We start from the raw sequence: 15,969 nt of genomic DNA, 5'->3' as shown, positions 1-15,969 counted from the left end.
CAGGCAGAGATATGTACATGTAACATGATCAAAAATTGTCCAATTAGTCATCCAGAAAATATTTTTTTATAGCAATTATTTTAATAAACATGTGATGTTCTAGTATAAAGTTCCAAGAATTGAGTTGTTGCGATTGATTCGTGTGTTTCAAACATTATTATTGTCTGTGGCAGGATATTGAAACTTTTCTCTTGAGGAAGACAAAATTGTGTTTATTGAACATTTTGTGAACAAATTATTTAACAAGTAATTCAGAATTATGATATAAACTCGGGATAAAAGTTTCTTTTGAACTGAACTTGTCAAGCAGAGACAATTTAAGATGATGTTATGACTGTATTGTTGTTAGAGCAAATTCTTCTCAAATGTTAGAGAAACATCATGTTGAACAGTCTGAATATTATATCACAAAGATTACAATTAATGACCTGAGAAAAATTGATAATGAATTTCACTATAGCAAAAAAGATATAATGGTTGTGAGCAAAAACGTGTTTATTGTAAATGAATGTACATTTATATCATACATTCAAACATACATTCAAACATTCTATAAAGTTTAGAAAATAAAATTATTTGGATGATTATACTTATTTTTTTTTTAACAATTCTTTTGTGAATTGAAGATTTCATTCGAACTTTGCAAATTCTTTGTGTCACCAAAGGAAAAATATTCATCATTTACAAAAGTAGTTGCAAATACGATATTAGTTTTATTTTCATATGGAGAAATCACTATATTTTAAACATAAATATGTAGATATCATCACATGACCTCACTTATTTCGATATAAAATATACATTTTCATTTTTTCTATTGCACATATTTAAAAATGTAAATAATATAACGGGGTCGAGGGGTTAGAGTCGATGACTTCTAATCCAGTTACCTCTCTGGCGAGGGTTTGATCCCCGGGAGATGCTTTGGTAGTTTAGAGTGGAGGAAGGTAATTTAGTACTGGTGTAACTCTCCAGGAACGATGGTTAGGAAACTACCCGCCTATATGACTGAAATACTGTTGGCAAAAGGCATAAAATGAAACAAACAAACAAATAATATAACGTCTTTAACTTTTATCTATTGAAATCTAATAAGTGACATCATTTTTGGAAATAGATTGTTCAGATTTTTGAAACAAATGTAGAATGTTATAGACTTAAATTCACATTCTTCAATGCCTTTTTATATAAGCATTAATTAAAATAAAATTATGCTCTACTTGAACTAAGATCTCCAGAAAATGTGTGATTATTTTCGCAGCTTCACATATACATGATATATAGATCTGCTGAAAACAGACATTTAGTTTTAACTGTGATAATGTAGTCTAATTGTAGATAATTGCAGAGTGCACAGAAATCACTATAATGTTTTGGATCTATTACTTTTAACATTTATAGCATAAATTGTAATATGATAATATATACATCCATAGGTAACATACATTATAGAAAATAATGAGAATGAGCGAAAATCAAAGTACAGATGTACTGGTTATATGACCCTACGTTTTACACAGGTAAAACAATTACAGTCTGATTAAACTATAGATAATAAACCAGTCTGTTCTTTAGTAGATTGTAACAGTAAAACACAAGGACCTAGAAACAGAAGACACTTTAATTCGTTTTTCGTCAACGTTTCTAATTTCTACAAAACATTTAGAATGAACACTAATGTATAAATAGGAGGTAATTTAACCCTATTGTTTTTCTTCTAACATTTTAATATCGTTATAGGCTAGTTTTAGTGGACCTAAACAAAAGCACTTTGAATGTGCTCAGAAATAAAGAAAGAAACATTCTCGATTAAACATTTATTTTCAAACATTAGATACTACAATAAGTAATAAGAATCAATGGATATTTTTGAAGATTGTTTACCAAAAGAAAAAGATACGAACAAAAGACAAGTCTTATTCAGTGTCCTTTTTTCCTTACATGGACAAGTATACATTCACATGAATAATGATGTCAAAAATAACCACTGGAGATAGATCGAATGATGTTGTTTTGTCGGTCAGTTGACATAAGATTCTTGCTCAGTCTTGCTGTCCTACACAAAAAATCCCTTTCAAGAAAACTTTCCCTCTTTATTATCCTCCAATTAACCACTACTGATAACCGATAAGCCAACTCCTGTGATTGTTGTTTTAAGCAAACACACGTTTATACAACCAATATATAGAAAGTTTTTAAGCACAAACACGTTTATACAACCAAGATATAGAAAGTTTTTAAGCACAAATACGTTTATACAACCAAGATATAGAAAGTTTTTAAGCACACACACGTTTATACAACCAAGATATAGACAGTTTTTAAGCACAAATACGTTTATACAACCAAGATATAGAAAGTTTTTAAGCACAAACACGTTTATACAACCAAGATATAGAAAGTTTTTAAGCACACACACGTTTATACAACCAAGATATAGAAAGTTTTTAAGCACAAATACGTTTATACAACCAAGATATAGAAAGTTTTTAAGCACACACACGTTTATACAACCAATATATAGAACGTTTTTAAGCACAAATACGTTTATACAACCAAGATGTAGAAAGTTTTTAAGCACAAACACGTTTATGCAACCAAGATATAGAAGTTTTTAAGCACACACACGTTTATACAACCAAGATATAGAAAGTTTTTAAGCACAAACACGTTTATACAACCAAGATATAGAAAGTTTTTAAGCACAAACACGTTTATACAACCAAGATATAGAAAGTTTTTAAGCACAAACACGTTTATACAACCAAGATATAGAAAGTTTTTAAGCACAAACACGTTTATGCAACCAAGATATAGAAGTTTTTAAACACAAACACGTTTATACAACCAAGATATAGAAAGTTTTTAAGCACAAACACGTTTATGCAACCAAGATATAGAAGTTTTAAGCACAAACACGTTTATACAACCAAGATTTTTAGATATAGAAAGTAACATTTACAATCATATAATATATATTGTACTCGTTATCAACTTACAAAAAACTCATTTTTATAGTGTATAAATGAAATTGCTGTGACAGTTAAAGTGTTAAAATGATAAGAAAGCAATACAAATTCTTTATGGTTAATATATGAAAAACTATAATAAAGCTATAAAAAAGAGTAATTTTTATTTGAATGAAAATTTGGATGTATTAGCATTATCTTTAGAAATTAAAAATTTCCGTTAAGCAAGGAAATTTGTGATTGAACATTATTACTTTTCCTTTAAAGTCATTTGGCCAAATTTTTGTCGATCCAGAAGGTTGTGCATATAGTCTTCAACAGTGTCCAAAATCTGACTCAAAGCCAATAGTGCAAGTATGTTGACATTGATGTCAAGTTTTGTCTCCTCCTCGTAGTTTTTAACCGGAAGTATGTTAGACCTGCGCAGGCCCAGAAGTTGTGAGGCTTTCTCAACATGTTCCTCTACAGCCCAGCTCTTGTAGGTAAATGAAACGTCCCTCTCCACATCTTTGCAGATTTTGTCTATTTTTGTCAGTATAATAAGCTGAGGAATTTCTACAGAGAGACACAAACAGTTTAAGTTCATTGCGATAGGTATATTTTACATATGTTCCAAAGAAACGACAATTTTATGTAAATAACAAAGTAACGTATATATATATCGTGTATTTTATGTATATTCCTAGGAAAGTCAAACATATACATTGTATTTTATTTATTAACAAAGACACATACCTTTTATGTATGTTACATGGGACAGAAAGATACAATTGTCTTCCGTCCAAGATGTTACAAAGAAACGTGTATTTTATATTGACAACAAAGAAACGTAAATTATATATATATATATATATATATATATATATATATATATATATATATATATATATATATATATATATATTTATTTATTTATTTATTATGTAGAAATGTAGTTTTGACGGTAGTTTGTATTTTACAGTACCGTCCATGGACGATTTGTCAAAGACTAACGTTTGTCAAACATCTTATGATTAACAGAGTGACTGATTAAAAAAACAACTTTCCCCCTAAATTATCTTTTAATCTTTATACATAAAAGCTTTACCTCTCTCGTTCATTAAACGTTGAAACTTTTTTATCTTTTCAATGATTTTATCCGAAACAACATCAAGTGTTGTGGCGTCAAGTACAATTACCACACAGTGGATTCTGTCCTGTGTTGGGCCAGTCTCGAATTGGTCATCTTTTGGTGTCACTGTCTCTTCCTGGTTAAACTGGAAAGTATAATTTCCTCATACTAAAATGTTATACTAAAATGGCTCTTTTTCGCATTAGATAAACGAAATTACTGCTCCAGTCTTACATTTTCAATTTTGCCGTGTTGGGCTTTCTTTAGGGATTCTGTATTTATCTATTTTATGATCACATCTGTGTTATTTGTGCCGTGTGGCGGCTGTAAAAAGTCTCCCCGTACATTTCATCAATGATGTTATATTTTCGATCCTTGAAGATCGTTCAGCACGACATTATTGTTGTGCTTGTGGTATTTTTAGTTTCAACTTTTCGACATTTTCTAGTTGGGTGGTTCCAATATTCCTACTTGAATAATGTTGAATCACCGTTAGGATATGTTGCCTGCTTTTTAAATTTGTCTATTTTGTTTATTTAGTTCCGCCCACTGTTTTCTCGTTTAGGGCACACGCTTTTTATTACTTGGGGACCATACGCCGCTTTTCATGGAATGGCACTACTGTGTCACATTGAAGGTTCCATGATAACCGCCGTATGAACACATCTGCGGATGTTTCTAAATTCAAAACTTCACCATTTTCGTGTTAAATGTTGAATTCTGCTTAAGCCGGTGCTAGGGGGCGTGGACGGTAACTTGCACTTTCCAGTACCGTCCATGAGCAGGCTCAATCAAACCGAGCCTGCAACATTTTCAATTTTGCCGTGTTGGGCTTTCTTTAGGGATTCTGTATTTATCTATTTTACGACCCTATACAACTCAATGTTTACCCTGTCACGTGCTATTTCCGTTCACTGTACCTTACTTGGGAGCCTATAGATTTTTTAACTTGTACCTTTCTTGCGATAAAAGGAAGTAGACTTGTTTACATACTGTGTATACTGCCATTCAAAACCATCTGTACAATAAAAAAATTTATAAACTAAAGGCTCTTGCCTAGCTTTTAGTCGATGCATTAACCGCAAAACTACTTAACCGTTCTAATCAAGCGAATCGCAGTAGAATGAATATCAAAATATTTCAGAAGCAACAGTCAATTTTAGTATTAATTGTGAATTAATGACATTTGCGCAACCATAATAGTATAAACAGTATATAGTAATAGTTCTCTTTTGGTTCACAGTTCACATGCTTAGAGAACTGTGCAACTTTATCACAAATGTAGATTTTTTTTCATGTTCGTAGGTAATAATCATGCGGATCTTAATAGAAATTTAGGAAGTCTTTTAAGTAGTAATTTTAAAGTTACATTAAATAAATTTCATAAAAAAAGAAATAGCGACATTTCTTTAATAAATTTGGTTTCATATTGACTCCAGATCTTATTTTGGTGTCCAGACAACCAAAATGAGTTTAATGAGCATACAAATGTGCAACCTCATTGTGGCGAATTCGGAAGTACAATTTCTGTTTGCATGAGAAACTCCGTCTTCAGATCATCCGTACATCAATATTAAATCTAAGTAGCAGTCCTAATTCAACGGTATATTTCCGCATTGTAACGGATATTTTTATACAAATTTAATCTTTTTTATGAGATGATTATTTTTTCTGAATCACAGGCCTAGTGCACCGTGAAGCGTAAACGGTAAAAGTGTGTTTGCACAAGAAAATCTTATATTTGTTGTGTTCCGGATAGCAACTATAACACCGTGACGTAGCGCATACACGAGCTGATTATAGTCTTCATTTGCATGTTAAAATTCGTAGACGAACTTTAGTGTTACTGTGGGGTTTCCCATTTAAAATCCTAATTTATGAACAATATTTGATGAGATTTACAACGATACTGTTAAAAATGTTAATGAAACTGTAGAATGCTTGGTTTTTAGGCCGACGGCAAAAATATTTTAACATATTTATTTAATGTAGCTTTAAGTCAAGTGAACATTTAAAAAACAACCATGCTAATTGTCAAAAAGGAGCAAATGTTTCTGTTATCTAATTCTAACAACATGCCAAGTTTAAAGAAATTCTATTTAACAGTTTTATTTTGCCTATATATGTCTATATGAAAACTCCCGAAAACGTTCTTAAAAGGCACTCAAGTTTTTGACATGACGGGACTGGAAATATTTTTTTTTGATACTCATGTTGCAATTCATTGTAGGTCCAGACCAATAAGGTGTACGCAAATTTTCAAATCAATCGCTAATTCCGTTTTTGTAGAATAATTATTCTAATTGAGTAAAATGACCCAAATCTGAAAAGCGTTGCAACGTTTTTCACTCAAAGCGAGCTATGAATAGCACAAAAATACGTTTTTCAATTTATTTCTGAGTATATTTCTTAATTACCCTTTGCATATCTTTCTATTTTAAGTACCCAGCTGACCTATGTATTTTTTTTTTACTTCAATGGAGTATGAAATATGAATTATTCTTAAAATCTTGATGCATATTTCTAAAGTTTTCTCCCAACTTTGACATCAGGAGATGGGGAGCTATTAGATATATTGATTAATTCTTACCAGATGAAAATTTTGAATGTGTCCATCAAGAAGATAACTACAATCGTTCACATCAAGACCTGCCGATTCCTCCACACCCGGTGTATCACATAAGATGAACTTTGGAGAGTCACCCGAGTTTAGTCGAATGGAGTAAGGAACGTACTAAAACAGAAAAGAATGTTATAATATAAATGTAATTCAATTTGAACATACATAATTTATAATTTACTCCTCTTAAACAATATACAATATGATGAAGATGATTATAATAATAACACACACGCACGCACGCATGCACACACAATTCATAAAAAGGTCGATCAGTGAATTATTTTTTGTTGCTGTTTTAGAATATTCGGGCACAATTTATAACAGTGGCTATAAAATATTTTCAGAAAGACCTTAAGTAAAATCTTAAATACTGATTTTATCTAACAATAGGTAAAGTTTGTGACCTATTTTGTTTGCGAGAGAACATTACCCCAGCAGTTATACTCTGCTCAGCGCTACCACTACACGCCCTCCGAGTAATACGTTCACGGAATATGGAATCAATTGTGTTGAAAAAGCTGGATTTCCCAGCACCCACTGGGCCTATCATTGCGACCCGTGCTTCGCTAAATGAAAGATCAGGGGTCGGTTTAAATGCAAGGATGGCCTCCTTAAGCCTTTTAAGCTCCTGAAATATACACAAATAACGTTCATGTTTTTCTCACATTCATATTATTATTCCGCCATAATACTATTTTGTGTATTAAATGTATATGCTATTTAAATATAAGATGTTGCCATACTTATTTCATCTAATGAGATGGTTTGGATTTGCTGAATTAAAAACATTTATTTTACGTAAAATGTCTTCATGAAAAATAAATTACATTGTATTTCTGAATGTGCGTGTTTATCTGTTGTTTTTTGTATGATATTAATTCGTACCTTTGCATCCCAGCTATCAATATTACGCCATGGTTTCCTTACTTTATTTTCATCATCTAAAATATATACTTTGTTTACATCATCTAAAATATATACATGTATTTTTTAATTCCATTATGCAGAATTTACTGGCATTTTATGCCTATTTCGGCTTTGAAAGTTACCCTTGGACATTGCGATGCAGTCATATTAATATTTCTATAACAGTCTTTCATATGGAGGGTGATTTATGCCAAAATTACATCTTGCTTTCTTACGTTACATCGTGCTTTCTAACTTGTACATCGTGCTTTCTAACTTGTACATTATGCATTCTGACATATACATCTTGCATTCTTACTTTTACATGTTGCTTTCTTACATGCACATAATGCTTTCTGCTGTGTGCGACTTGCTTACTTTTATGTTGATGTCGTTATTTAACGATCAATTATTATTCATTTGTATATTAATTCAATAAATTAACCTGCAACTGTTTGTATTTGGGTCTATTTACTCAGCTTGAATGACGAATGTCATAAGGTAGAATGCGCATATCCGAAAGCCGAATGCAGCAAGCATAATACAACGCGACATCTGGTGTAATAATATGTGACACCCAAATTATGCTAACAGGTGGCGCTACAGTTATATTCTCGGTAAAGTCCGTATTGCGGTTCGGATTCAGTTAACCAAGTTACGTCCCTTTGTTTTAAAATTTCCATTTGCACTCATGGAAAAAATATGCAAAACGATTTAACCAATTTCTATATTTATTAATGAAAGTCTGTAGGTCAAATTATATTTACAGCTGACAATGACAAGTTGCACATTTCCAAATCAATGGTTTAAGAATTTATTTTTATTCATCAACAAAATAATTATAAAATTGAACAGTTGTTCGACATTGTTCAAAGTGCTTTGGCTATAAAAAACTTCTTATTAAAATATTTTCTGACATGGCTTATTTCCAATACCTGTGATCATCCAAACATTTTTAATGTGTTTCTATTAATTAGGACATTTTCTTGCCTATTTTCAAACTAATTTTGTACACACGTTAGATTTTTTAAAATCAACTTGTCAAAAAATGTCTTTTTTCACTAAGTTGAAATTATTCACTAAGATGCTTTATGGCCCCAGCTTCTTGTTCACAGTGTCAGCTAAACTGAAGGAACTGCTGCCAAAATCAGCTGATTCTGAGAAAAAAAGAAAAAAAAGGCAAAACTGTCTAGTCTGTCAATCTGTGAGAGTTTAGCTTTAGGACGAATGATTTCATAATATTAATTGATGAGTACATAAAAACAAAATGTACAAAAAATGTCCCAAGAAATGGTTATAAAATCAAATGAATTGTTTGTCATAGAAGATATTAATAAACATTTTTTTTCATTTTTTAAAAGAAAACTACTAAAAAGGTATCTTCAGCCAAACATGCAATATTCATTTTATAACCATTTCTTGGGACCATTTTTGTACATTTTGTTTTTATGTACACATCAAATAATATTATGAAATCATTCGTCCTAAAGCTACACCACGGTGCATATCTATATCGGTACTTTCTTTGCGAAATCTGCTCAAACGGCACCCTCTTTACACATGCACAGGTTATTCTCTGCTAAAAACAAACCAGCGATGGATAACAATCCAGTAAAATTTCAATGTAATAAGGAAAGGGGGTTTGACAGGTACAAAAGATATATACCACGGAACACTAGAATGTTTTATCTATGTGCTGATTTGCCATGTGCCCGTTTTTCGTGTACTGCAACTTCACAATAAGCTACAAAAAATCGACATGTCTTGCCTCGCCCATCACCTCGACATACTTTTCGGGCTGCAATGAACCGTGGGCTTGATTATATATGCATCATACATATTTAATATGTTCATTTACATATCATCTTCGGACAAATGGCAGTATATTGTCAAAAAAAAATGTAAAATTCATAAAAACACCATACTTTCGGTTTTGCAGCGTACCCTCATGGCACAACATATGCTTTTATTTGCGTTAATCGTTAAATAGGTATGAAATATTTCTTACTTAAATATTACATACTTAACGATTAACGCAAATAAAAGCATATGTCGTACCTTGTGGGTACGTATGTGTTAAAAAATGAGAGGGTACCTGTGATATAAAAATTCAAATGAAGAGAGGTAGCCCGTGCCGATGCAAAGGAAAAAAAAGGCAAAACTGTCTAGTCTGACAGACTAGACAGTTTTGACATTTTTTTTTCTCAGAATCAGCCTGGGCCGTATTCACAAAGCATCGTAATATAGTGAATAATTTCAACTTAGTGAAAAAAGACATTTTTTTGACAAGTTGAATTCAAAAAATCTAACGTGTGGATGGTCACAGGTATTGGCAATAAGCCATGTCAAAAATATATTAATAAGAAGTTTTTTTATGGCCAAAGCACTTTGAACAATGTCGAACGGCAATCTCCTGGTTTAGACCCCTATGTATTTTTCAGGAGTAAAACTTGTATATAAAATACACTAGAAAAAACGGAATGAACCTTATATATACTCCTGGTTTAGACCCCGGGGTCTAATCCAGGATATAGCCTGTCGAACAACTATTCTATTTTATAATTATTTTGTTGATGAATAAAAATAAATTCTTAAACCATTGATTTGGAAATGTGCAACTTGTCATTGTCAGCTGTAAATATAATTTGACCTACAGAGTTTCATCAATAAATATAAAAATTGGCTAAATCGTTTTGAAGCCTATATTTTTTCCATGAGTGCAAATGGAAATTTTAAAACAAAGGGACGTAACTTGGTTAACTGAATCCGAACCGCAATACGGACTTTACCGAGAATATAACTGTAGCGCCACCTGTTAGCATAATTTGGGTGTCACATATTATTACACCAGATGTCGCGTTATATTATGCTTGCTGCATTCGGCTTTCGGCTATGCGCATTCTACCTTATGACGTTCGTCATTCAAGCTGAGTAAAAAGACCCAAGTACAAACAGTTGCAGGTTAACTTATTGAAATAATATACCAGATCAACAAATGAATAATAATTGATCGTTAAATAACGACATCAACATAAAAGTAAGCAAGTCGCACACAGCAGAAAGCATAATGTGCATGTAAGAAAGCAACATGTGAAAGTCAGAATGCAAGATGTATATGTCAGAATGCATAATGTACAAGTTAGAAAGCACGATGTACAAGTTAGAAAGCACGATGTAACGTAAGAAAGCAAGATGTAATTTTGGCATAAATCACCCTCCATACTTTCATCTATACTAAATTGCCTAACTGATAATTTTTGTTTACGCCTTTTATCGCGAATAAATGATTTGCAAACATACATTACATTTAGTACATGCACCGATGACAAATATACAGTACAACATGTATATGTAAAGTAAATCGATAAAAAATGTAGTCAATCATCTTGTTCTACTTATGTTTATGTTTTATAACACAGACTGCATCAAAGTGAAAATATGTGTATTAACAATAATCAAAGCTCACGAATAGCATCAACAATTAAACTATCGTTCATTACTCATATTCTGTATAACATTTTCATTGTAATTATACGTACATGTCACTTTATATACTTCTAATTCAATAACATTAAGGTTTCCGTTGTGGATATCATCATCTTTAACGTTCTGCATGTCGTAGGAATTTCCAAAACTTGCACATCCATTTAATGGGAAGGATGTACCAGAGCGATTTATCGTTCCGTTAAATGTATGAAGATCATTTCCGCTGCCGAATATTGGACCGTACGATGTATTGTTGTATGTTGCATAACAAGATTGTCCTGGTTTTACAGGAAATTTCATAAATTTCTCTTTCCCGCTAAAGTATAACTGGAACAAAAATGCCTCATTACTTGCATTATAGGCATTGCGTGATGAATTCCAGTTGGACGGGTTATATCCACCATATACAGAGCCGTTTTCATTATAAAGCACTGTTACAGTGGGTCCCTGTTCGTCACATTTTTCGTGAAATTTCTTTGGCTCACATCCATCTCTTGAAATAGCATACAATAGTTCAAATGATTTTGGGCCTGTGCCGATAAATTTCTCTAGCTGGTCTATGTCTTTATTTGTCAACCTTTCACCCATTGTCTTCAATCTAAAATTTAAAAAAAATCATTTAAAGACATCTTCAAATTTATAATACTATTCAGACGATAATACATACGTATTGATTAGTATAGTCAATAATTGTATTGAATAAGACGTACAGTACAATATATTCATTTAACATACTTATAAATGAAATATTGAGAAAAATTGATGAAATAAAGTGCATATTTCATTTCCGTATTTTCACTAAAATATTTTTTTCCCTGCAGTTTTTTTACACTGGTATCTTGCCGGACTACTTTCATCTAAATTCAGCGAAAAGGCCACTCGTGAAAAAATTTTCAGATATCTCTTAAAAAAGTAAAAATATTGTGACAATCGTATGATTTCCAAAAGACTTACAGGTGACAAAACTTGGGCCCATTAACATATAAATAATAAGCAGTTATGAAGTAAAGTTTTGTATGACATATTGTTTAATTCTGATAGACATATTGTTCAAATTCATTTCGAAATGAGCGAACAGTTACTGGTAGATTTTATAAGGACATCTGCTGAAAAAAAATGTGAAAAAGCTTTACCAAAAACATAGACCTGGCACCGGACTTAGAGGCCTTTGCCTATGTCATTACAATGCAGCCGATCTCAAGTGTGCGCTGGTTCAGGAGTTCCTAGAAAAAGAAACACCCCAACCTGCCTTATTCACCGGCCCTTAGTCCTTGTGATATTGTCTTGTTTTCGTTATTGAAGTAACCTCTTTCTAGACGTTGATATGACTCTCGAATTGCGTCAGGAAGGACACATTTCAAGTGTTTATAGAGTCCAAAAAGTGTACTATATTCTGCCTTTACAGATTGGATTTGAAGGTTAGACATATTTATTTCTGTTATTTAAAGAGTGAATAGTTCGCCTCATAACGAGGTTTAAAGAATCTCGATGACAAATCTAAGTAGACGCCCTTCGTATATTGTAAAGAATGCTTAGCTGGCAGAGCAAACTACCGGGGCATTTCAAAATATAATGTAATAAATGCTCTGCTGAACTGTTCAGCTGGAAGAGTAATCTAGCGGGGCATTCTTCATTTTAGTTTGAAATCAAAAGAGAAAACTAACTGGGCTTCCAGAAACATAGTGTAAATAAAATTCTGCTGGAATGCCAAGCTTGCAGAACAAACTAGCGGGTCATTCGAAAAGAAATCGCGAACAAAATGCTATTCTGGAATGCTCAGCTGACAAAGCAGTCTAAAACATGATTCCAAGACATGTTAAAAATAAATGTTCTGCTGGAATGCCAAGTTGGTAGAGTAGCCTAACAGGAAATTAAGAAATATAGTTTAAAACAAATATTCTGCTTGAATGCAAAGCTGACAGAGCAATGAAGAAGGGAATTTCTTACTATAGTTTTGTTTGTTTGTTTATTTCATTTTACGCCTTTTCTCAACAGTATTTCAGTAATATAGGCGGGTAGTTTCCTAACCATCATTCCTGGAGAGTTACACCAGTACTAGACGTAACCTTCCTCCGTGCTAAACTACCAAAGCATCTCCCGCGGATCGAACCCACGACAGAGAGGTAACTGGATTAGAAGTCATCGACTCTAACCCCTCGACCACGGAGGCGGTCTTCTTACTATAGAGTTTAAGCAATGTTCTGCTGGAATGCCAAGCTGGCGGGGAATCTAGCAGAGCATTTAGAAATATATTGTAAATCAATATTCTGCTGAAATACTCAGCTGGCTGAGCAAAGTAGTCAGGGATTCCAAATTTAGTGCAAAAAACTCTGCTGAAATGCTCAGTTGTCAGGGAAATTTAGCGAGGTATTTCTAAATATAGTCCTAAGTCAATGTTCTGCTGGAATGCAAAGCTGACTGACCGATCTAATAGGGCATTTACATGATTTAGAAATAAAGAGTAAACAAATGCTCTGCTGGAATGCTCAGCTGCATGAACAGTCTAGCGGGGTATTTATAAATATAGTGTAAAAATTATTGATGGACTGCTCAGCTGGCTAGCAAATAAGCGGGTTATTTAGAAATACAATGCGGGGCATAACGAAATATTAAAGTTAATGCCCTTTCGTAGCTTTTGCCTGAAGCATGTCTTGATATAATTTAAAACTTTATAGGTGGATACATCTTAAAATGAGGGATGCAGTTCACAATAATGAAGAATCTTCGTTTCATAATATTTTTAATATTTGCACTTTGTTATTTGTTATGCTTCATTCTTGATCATAACATTACTAAGTTTTTGGAATATATATATATATATGTACGGAACTTTATAGCTGAACATACATTTATCTCATTCAGGAGGAGTGCAGTGCATAATCATAATTACTTTTCACTTCATTCTCTTTAAGTTATTTCCATTTATACATTTCCCTAGATATTATTTTCCAGATCATAACTAACTAAAAAAAGATGTAGAGATATTAATTCGAATTTCAACAGACAAAACAATAATGACAATTTTCCATATATATTTTTTTGAGTTATTGTCCTTAGTTATTTCTTTGTACGTTTCAGGTTTTTGCCTATATTCAAATGTCAGTTTGCGCAAATTGTCTATCGTATTTTCATAACTTTTCTGCAGTTATGAGGGGAATTTGATTTGACAGTCTTTGACTGTTTCTATTTAGAATTGATATTGTTTTAATTTGCATGTACTACTTTCGGTTTCGATCGTACTTTCGGTTTCGATCTTTTTACTAACCTGTCTATAAAAAATGATTTCGTTACACTACAATATTTACACAACGCTTTTAAAATATTAAAAAGTTTAAAATCTTGGTAAAGTTATCGCATCTTTCTTGTTTTCTTTCTTTCTTTTTTTCGTTTTGTTCCATCATGGCATGTTACCATTGAATTTGAAATACTTGTTTTATACAATGACATTCTACTTTAAAATTAAAGTAACTGCAATTGAATATTTATTCATTAAATATTTTTACCTGTAAACAAGGTTTAAAATGTCCCAAGAATTACATCGAATGCTGAACTGGTCCTACTTTCCGTTTTAGATGCGCCTCTGATTATAGTATATAACGGACGAGGTCACCAGTGATTAGGGCATGTAAGATATGCTATAAAACGGTTGTGTAAAGCGGTTTGGTTTTATATTTTATTAGGATTCTTTTTATCGTGTTTACGTATTTATATGCATACTGAGATAATCAAATAAACTTGGAACTTGAAGCGTGGCTATCACAATTTGTATATTTTTTGATTTTATCAACCTGTCAATTCCATACTGATTATACGGACAGTTCACATGATTAAATAGACCTAATATGGTTTAAGAATTAACATTTAAAATTCATTCGGATTACAGTCAAAATATGCCATTGTAGCGCCGTAACACACAACACAAATCGAAACAAGTGTTTCAAAATATATACTGCTAAAAATGAAGGTCTAACATAATGGCAACAGCAGGGATCGAACTGTGGACTTCTCTCATATTAGATTATCACTTAACCGACAGCATTTTTACATTAAACTGATATATTTTTAAGACCACCCCGATTTCGAGACCAACCCGCTAATAAGAACGATTTTTTTCAGACCCGATTTTTACCTTCTTTATGTTAAAAATTAAAATCAGAGTTATTAATAAATATCTTTAAAGGGAAAGAAATGTTTACGTTAATTGACAGTTTCAAAGTTGATGATCCAAATATTTTATCGGATCACTGTATTGTATCATGTTGCTTTAAATTTGATAGAATTTGTACATTACAGAATGTTAAGATACACAATCAAGTACAAAATTTTGTTGGATCAGTTTATATCAACACATACACGAATATGCGATAACTCGAACAAAATCGTTAGGACCCTATGTAAACCCTGTGAAAGTCAAGTAAATCGAATAAAAGACGTGTTTAATCGTATCAGACCTTACTAAACCGTACGTGGAACCGTACAAAAATCGTATGTATTCGTATGCAAATTGTGTTCAAACCTTGCTTGACCGAGTATACCCTTGCTTTATTCGTACATACTCGTGCTACATTCGAGTCTAACTCGTACCAACTAATTCCCAGGCACGGTTGGAGCTCAATACTCGTACCAGTCAACCCGTGTATATCCGAGTATACCGTAAGGAAACCGTGTGCCCAACCGTGTTCTGAGTGAGACGGGCTTAACGTTTGTCAAAAATTTAATGATACCCAAAGTGATTGAAGTAAAAAACAACAAAAAAGAAACGCGTATTTTATGTTGATAGCAAAGAAACGTATATTTATGAACGTATTCTTGATGTATACATGTATAACAAATTAACTTACATTTTATGTATAATACAATGGGTTCTAAATTTT

General features: G+C 32.3%; 1 protein-coding gene across 2 annotated transcripts; it reads right to left on the bottom strand.

The window, feature by feature from the left end:
- Positions 1 to 1,777: 1,777 nt before the first annotated feature.
- On the bottom strand, positions 1,778 to 14,737 carry LOC132737766 (interferon-induced protein 44-like). 2 transcript variants are annotated; one of them, XM_060725108.1, is made up of 7 exons: positions 14,599 to 14,737; positions 11,149 to 11,693; positions 7,589 to 7,671; positions 7,134 to 7,331; positions 6,671 to 6,814; positions 4,057 to 4,225; positions 1,778 to 3,524 (listed from the first exon to the last, which is right to left on the bottom strand). In XM_060725108.1, exons 2-7 carry the CDS (start codon positions 11,681 to 11,683, stop codon positions 3,220 to 3,222), a joined length of 1,434 nt encoding a protein of 477 aa, XP_060581091.1. In that variant the 5' UTR covers positions 11,684 to 11,693; positions 14,599 to 14,737; the 3' UTR covers positions 1,778 to 3,219. The 2 variants fall into 2 exon arrangements, with proteins under 2 accessions (XP_060581091.1, XP_060581092.1); XM_060725109.1 differs by having other exon boundaries at positions 7,589 to 7,644.
- Between the last annotated feature and the right edge of the window lie 1,232 nt (positions 14,738 to 15,969).

Source organism: Ruditapes philippinarum, unplaced genomic scaffold (assembly GCF_026571515.1).
Source record: "Ruditapes philippinarum isolate M1 unplaced genomic scaffold, ASM2657151v2 ctg24_1_1_1_1, whole genome shotgun sequence".
In the NCBI taxonomy this organism is placed as follows: domain Eukaryota; kingdom Metazoa; phylum Mollusca; class Bivalvia; order Venerida; family Veneridae; genus Ruditapes; species Ruditapes philippinarum.
Note: the sequence above shows the minus strand (reverse complement) of the source record. Positions and strands in the feature narration are given on the sequence as shown.

Coding starts and splice junctions, on each gene's coding strand:
- LOC132737766 (XM_060725108.1), bottom strand. CDS start 11,683: ATGGGTGAAAGGTTGACAAATAAAGACATAGACCAGCTAGAGAAATTT. Junction 7,672..11,148: donor AGAAGTATATAAAGTGACAT/GTACGTATAATT, acceptor TATATATTTTAG/ATGATGTAAACAAAGTATAT. Junction 3,525..4,056: donor ACGTTTAATGAACGAGAGAG/GTAAAGCTTTTA, acceptor GTCTCTCTGTAG/AAATTCCTCAGCTTATTATA.